Below are 6,913 nucleotides of genomic sequence, written 5' to 3'. Positions count from 1 at the left end.
CCACATATAGAAAACTGTCAGGCTTGTATTTCTTATGGTGCTTGGATTGATGGTAATTAAAGCAAGATTTCCAACTCCACAACTGATACTTACCTGGTTTGTTTGGTTTGCAGTTAGGACACTGGACGGATTTGCAATATTGCAGTAGCATTTTTTGGAAGATGGAAATCCAGTTCACATAATAGCAAGCCTAGAAACTGAGGCCTGGTCTACACTAGGCGTTTATGTCGAAGTTAGCGCCGTTACATCGAATTAACCCTGCACCCGTCCACACTGCGATGCTATTTAGTTCGACATAGAGGTCTCTTTAATTCGACTTCTGTACTCCTCCCCGACGAGGGGAGTAGCGCCAAATTCGACATGGCCATGTCGAATTAGGCTAGGTGTGGATGGAAATCGACGCTAATAGCTCCGGGAGCTATCCCACAGTGCACCACTCTGTTGACGCTCTGGACAGCAGTGCGAGCTCGTATGCTCTGACCAGCCACACAGGAAAAGCCCCGGGAAAATTTGAATTGGAATTCCTTTTCCTGTCTGGCCAGTTTGAATCTCATTTCCTGTCTGGACATCGTGGCGAGCACAGCAGCACTGGCAACGATGCAGAGCTCTCCAGCAGTGATGGCCGTGCAGTCTGTGAATAGAAAGAGGGCCCCAGCATGGACTGATCGGGAAGTCTTGGATCTCATCGCTGTGTGGGGCGATGAGTCCGTGCTTTCCGAGCTGCGATCCAAAAGACGGAATGCAAAGATCTACGAGAAGATCTCTAAAGACATGGCAGAGAGAGGATACAGCCGGGATGCAACGCAGTGCCGCGTGAAAATCAAGGAGCTGAGACAAGGCTACCAGAAGACCAAAGAGGCAAACGGACGCTCCGGATCCCATCCCCAGACATCCCGTTTCTATGAGGCACTGCATTCCATCCTCGGTGCGGCCGCCACCACTACCCCACCAGTGACCGTGGACTCTGAGGATGGGGTAGTGTCCACGGCCGGTTCCTCGGACATGTTAGGGGACGTGGAAGATGAGGAAGGAGATGAGGAGGGCGAGGCAGTCGGCAGCGCTCACAACGCTGATTTCCCCGACAGCCAGGATCTCTTCATCACCCTTACAGAGATCCCCTACGAAGCGTCCCCAGCCGTTACCCCGGACACAGAATCTGGTGAAGGATCAGCCAGTAAGTGTTGTAAACATCTAAACATTTATTTTTAACAAAACAGGAATATTAACAATTTAAAGAATGGGTTGTTCATGATTAGTGTGCCCTATGCGCTTAACGGTTTAGTCATGGGCAGTGCAAGTTTTGAAAAAAAATCTAGCAATGTCCGGTTTTCAGTGATTGTCCTGCACAAGCCGCTCTACTGTTTATTCCCTGCTACTGCAGCTACAGTAAAATGCGGTCTATATGTCCGGGGATAGAGCAGTAGTCCTCCTGGGATATCTCCACGAAGCTCTCCTGGAGGTAACTTGAAAGCCGTTCCATGAGGTTCCTGGGGAGAGCGGCCTTATTGGGTCCTCCGAAGTACGAGACGTTGCCGCGCCACGAGACTATCACGTACTCGGGAATCATTGCTCTGCATAGCAGGGTGGCATACGGCCCTGGTCTTTGGAGGCTTTCCCGGAGCATTCTCTGTCTGTCGCTCTCAGAGATCCTCATCAGGGTGATGTCGCCCATGGTGACCTGCTTTTAATTAGGTAGGGGAATGTTAGTGTTGGGACTGCTTTCCCGTTCCTTGACAGAACTGTAACCGCTGGTTTGCAGCCACGCGGTGGAGGCGGGAGAGGGGCAGCCGAAAGGGATCGTTCCCGGGGACAGCCGCGAGGGGGTGGGACAGGGGCAGAGTTCCCGCTTGCCGGATTGCTGGCTGCAGGAACTGACATAGCTTTAAATGTGAAATGAGGCCAGTGGTAATCTAAAAGTTTTAAACTGCCACAAGTGTACGGCTTACCATGTCTGCCTGCAACAGAAATTCCGTTGTGCTGCCCCGCTTCTCAAATGTGCTGTGCAAGACCCCAGGCACAGAATGCGAAGGCCGAAAATTCGACCTTGTGCTGAGTGCGCATGTGATAGGTGCTGTGCATGGTCTTGTTCACAGAGAAAGACTATGTTCTTTGTTCACAACTACATTTTTCTTTCTGAGGAATTCACTCCCTTTTTCCCATTTCCACAGCCCCATCTGTGACTGTCTCACAACCTAGCCTGGAATCACACTCCCAGAGGCTAGCGCGGATTAGGCGTAGGAAGAGGAGGACACGGGAGGACATGTTCTCTGAGCTTATGGCCTGTTCCCAAGCCCAGGCAGCACAGCAGACCCAGTGGCGGGAGAACTTGACCCGAATGCACCAAGCCAACATGGATCGGGAGGAGAGGTGGCGGCAGGAAGACCAGCAGGCGACTCAAACGCTGCTTGGACTACTGAGGGAGCAAACGGACACGCTCCAGCGCCTTGTGGATGTTCTGCAGGAACGGAGGCAGGAGGACAGAGCCCCGCTGCAGTCCATCTATAACCGCCCTCCCCTGCCACCAAGTCCCATACCCACCTCACCCAAAGTGCAAAGAAGGAGAGGCGGCAGAGTCCCTGCTAACTCTCACTCCACCCCTGCAGAGAGCTCTAGTAGCAGAAGGCTCTCATTTCCCAAAATTTGAACAGTTCTTTCCTTCCCGCCTGACACAAGCCCCCGTCCAAGTTTCACCTCCCAATGCCATGTGTAGTTGATAATAAAAAATATGTTTCTGTAAACTACTGTTTCAATCATGTTCTTTTGGAGGAGGATGGGAAAGGGGGTTGGTAATTGGACAGGACAGTCACCTTTGGCAGGGTACATAGTCGGGGGCAGGCACAGCAGCAGGGCACATACACAGTGCAGTGATGCAGTGACTAGTTACCCTGGTTAGTCTGGGAGGTTGTTTTCATGTTATGTGGGGGGGGGTGGGTTGCTCTGTGACTTTGTGGCAGGGGAGGGCAGTTACAGATCTTAAGCGGCGGTCCTTAGGCAGGATCACAGAGCCACACAGCAGGGGATCTGTAACCGTCCTCCCCCTGCCACAAAGTCACATAGACCCCCCCATACACACAGTCCCGATCAGGAGGGGTGACAGGCTCCGTTGAAACAACCATCCCACTGCAGCGGAGCCTGTCAATCCTTGAGTTTAGAAGCTGCATTCGCGTCACTACACTACACCCGCTCCGCACCACAGTCTGCGTCCCAGTTTTAAAAAATTCCCGCGAAAACAGTATTAAAGAAAACGGTGTGCTTTAACAAAGTTGAACTATTTTTATTTCGCAACGTGTGTTGGAAGGGGGGTGAAGGGGGTATGTAACTGGATAGGATAGTCAACATTACCTGGGTAAAGAAACGGGGGCAGGTTTAGCTTCTCAGTACACAAACTTTAAAGTCACAGGTTACCCTGCTCACTCAGGAACTTTGCTTTCAAAGCCTCCCAGATGCACAGCGCGTCCCGCTGGTCTCTTCTAATCGCCCGGCTGTCTGGCTGTGAGTAATCAGCAGCCAGGCTATTTTCCTCAACCTCCCACCCCGCCATAAAGGTCTCCCCCTTGCTCTCACAGAGATTGTGGAGCACACAGCAAGCTGCTATAACAATGGGGATATTGGTTTCGCTGAGATCACAGCGAGTCAGTAAGCTTCTCCATCTCCCCTTGAGACGGCCAAAAGCACACTCCACCACCATTCTGCACTTGCTCAGCCGGTAGTTGAAGAGTTCTTTTTCAGTGTCCAGGGCGCCAGTATAGGGCTTCATGAGCCAGGGCATTAGCGGGTAGGCTGGGTCCCCGAGGATGACTATAGGCATCTCCACATCCCCAACAGTTATTTTGTGGTCCGGGAAGTAAATACCTTGTTGCAGCCATCTAAACAGACCAGAGTTCCTGAAAACACGAGCGTCATGAACCTTGCCCGGCCATCCCACGTAGATGTTGGTAAAACGTCCCCTGTGGTCCACCAGTGCTTGCAGCACCATGGAAAAGTAGCCCTTTCGGTTAATGTACTGGGTGGCCTGGTGGTCCGGTGCCAGGATAGGGATGTGAGTTCCATCTATGGCCCCACCGCAGTTTGGGAATCCCATCGCTGCGAAACCATCTATGATCGCCTCCACGTTTCCCAGGGTCACTACCTTTGGCAGCAGTACATCAACGATTGCCTTGGCTACTTGCATCACAACAACCCCCACGGTAGATTTGCCCACCCCAAACTGGTTCGCGACTGACCGGTAGCTGTCTGGCGTTGCAAGCTTCCAGAGGGCTATGGCCACTCGCTTCTGTACACTCAGTGCAGCTCGCAACCGGGTGTCACTGCGCTTCAGGGCAGGGGACAGCAACTCACAAAGTTCAAGGAAAGTTCCCTTCCGCATGCGAAAGTTTCGCAGCCACTGGGATTCATCCCAGACCTGCAGCACTATGCGGTCCCACCACTCAGTGCTTGTTTCCCGTGCCCAGAATCGCCGTTCCACGGCATCAACATGACCCATTGCCACCGCGATGTCCTCGGCGCTGGGTCCCCTGCTTTCTGACAGGTCCGTGCTACTCTCAGACTTCAGGACATCACCGCGGTGCCGTAGCCTCCTTGCCTGACTTTTCTGCATCTGCCTCAGGGAAACCTGTATGATAAGCTGCGAGGCGTTGAGAGCGGCCACAACTGCAGCGATGGTTGCAGCGTGCTCCATGCTCGCAGTGCTGTGGCGTCCGCGCTGTCAATGACTGGAAAAGTGCGCGAAATGATTTCCCGCCGGCGCTTTCAGGGAGGGAGGGCAGGAGTGATGGACGGATGACGACAGTTACCCAAAAGCACCCTCGACACATTTTGTTACCCAGAAGGCATTGCCGGCTACACCCAGAATTCCAATGGGCAGAGGGGACTGCGGGAACTGTGGGATAGCTGACCACAGTGCACCGCTTCGAATGTCGACGCTTTCACCATTAGTGTGGACGCACAAAGTCGAATTACTGTCCTTAGTGTGGACACACACGTTCGACTTTGCAATATCGATTACAAAAATTCGATGCAAGTAAAATCGAACTACTCTCGTAGTGTAGACAAGGCCTAAGAAACAAAAGAAATATAAAAAGAAAATAACACTGCTACTGCTAAACAATGCAGGTGGGACTTGTCAGAGCAGATTGTGATGGGGCCAGGTTCCCTTTTCTCCTGCACAACAACAAGGCTAAGAGAATGGTGTTGTGGAGTATGCCATCCGCACCTTTTCTAAAGATGTAGAAGTAGCAAGGGAGCCACTTTCGAGGTGGAACTGAGAAGCTGTTTAAAGGCAGGCAACAATACTGTGCAATGAGTTAGGATAGGAAATGAAGGCTACTTTATCTAGTTGGTACTGTAGGTGGAATTTAGGTAAGAAGAACATAATGGAGCAATCATTGGGACTAATCCTCATAAAATATGCCATGGGAGCACAACTGAAGTAATCATAAATAACTCACTGATAGAGTGAAGGAAGTGTGTGAATGTGAATTCTCAGAATAGATTTTTAGAAATACCTGATATTATCCATTTAGTGAATGCTGATATTTTCATGATAGTACATCACGCTTCCTAGCAAGTAGGCTGAGCCTCATGAGGCAAAGCAAGCCTGAGAAATGTCAGGATGACTGAGAAAGAAGGAAGCATAGAGTGCCACCCACTGAACCAGAGGTGTTAGTAGGTTTCAGATTGTGCTCTTTCGTCTAGATTTCATTTCGTATTGTCAGTGGGCAACTGACTTTCTAAAAACTGACACTGAGACACTTTAACAAAGCAACTGTCTATCACAGAGCAAAATAAAACTAATTTTCTAAATTAACAGTCACAAGAGATAGGAGCAGAATGACAGAGGGATTCACTTAGGAATACAATTATTTTTGGACCATAAATAAAGCTGTATTTTTTTCCCATAGAGATTGATATATTACATTTTGTAAACACCTCTTCCTGACCAGAATCAACCAAGCAATGAATTATATAGTGCCAACATGATTCAGAATATGCCCAAAGAAACAAATACTTCCTTATTGTGTAGCTTTTTGGACCTTTAAGTTGAAAAATTCTGAAAATAAAAAAAATATTATTTTTCACAACAGGATTTGCAATAAAATCAGCTTAAACAAACTTTCTGGAATTTTTACAGTTGGAGAGTAGATTTTGTATTTATGGGTGAATGTCTCTTATCCAGAGCATTGAGAAGCAAACTGCAGATATTCCTGCTTCCGTCAAATTAAAAATGACTATTTTTCTCATATCTAGGGTGTTTTTTGTATCAAACAGCTTTTTTACAAACACCATTTTTTTTCTCCCCACAGAGGAAGTTGTAAAAGAATCAATTGTTCCCTTTCTCACAATTTGTGATGAAGCTTCTAGATAGTGATCACACGTAGCTTTTCTGTTATGATTAATTGGAATCTTGAATGTAGCGTAAAATATATCAGCAAGCACATGAAATGTTGTGCTTTCATACAGGAGAGGTCCATGTTTGGCAGAAATATTTCCGAATGTAGAATCTGCCTTTGTCTCAACATGTTACACCCCATGTACCTAACTCTCACTTTAAAGTCTCTCAGTCTTGCCCTATTTTAGAGTAAAGAGGGCCACAAGAGAGAAAAATACTCAAGAACTTATGAGAATGGAGCCTGTCCCCTTTGAAACCTGAGCAAGCTGTACCTGAGCAAGTGTGTTGTTAATACTGTTTACTCCAAGTGCTTCCCTTTCTCTTAGGTTCTTGAATATTTTTCCTCTCCCCCACTTCTGAGTGGCTGTGTATCTCTGGTTTCTGAAAGAAGCCCTGCAGATTAAACCACTGAAGAGCAGCTAGGGTGAAAGGAAAAGAGAGCCCCAAAATTTAAGAGAAATGGAACCCAGTGCTCCCCCTTCTCAGATAATACAGCACTGTTTTCTCTGGGAGAGTCAGGTCTCC

The 6,913-nt window shown here is 48.7% G+C and overlaps 1 protein-coding gene across 1 annotated transcript; it reads left to right on the top strand.

The window, feature by feature from the left end:
• The first annotated feature begins 200 nt into the window (after positions 1–200).
• Positions 201–2,738, top strand: LOC135984381 (uncharacterized). Its single transcript, XM_065599438.1, has 2 exons — positions 201–1,174; positions 2,169–2,738. Exons 1-2 carry the CDS (start codon positions 598–600, stop codon positions 2,642–2,644), a joined length of 1,053 nt encoding a protein of 350 aa, XP_065455510.1. The 5' UTR covers positions 201–597; the 3' UTR covers positions 2,645–2,738.
• Positions 2,739–6,913: the final 4,175 nt, after the last annotated feature.

Source organism: Chrysemys picta, chromosome 6 (genome assembly GCF_011386835.1).
Source record: "Chrysemys picta bellii isolate R12L10 chromosome 6, ASM1138683v2, whole genome shotgun sequence".
NCBI lineage: Eukaryota > Metazoa > Chordata > Testudines > Emydidae > Chrysemys > Chrysemys picta.
The sequence above is the reverse complement of the archived record's forward strand: the minus strand, read 5'-3'. Positions and strand labels throughout refer to the sequence as shown.

What these genes read in the sequence shown, in the direction of transcription:
- LOC135984381 (XM_065599438.1), top strand. Translation starts at nt 598, where the DNA reads ATGCAGAGCTCTCCAGCAGTGATGGCCGTGCAGTCTGTGAATAGAAAG. An exon ending in ATCTGGTGAAGGATCAGCCA is followed by an intron (nt 1,175 to 2,168) that starts GTAAGTGTTGTA and finishes CCATTTCCACAG; the next exon opens with CCCCATCTGTGACTGTCTCA.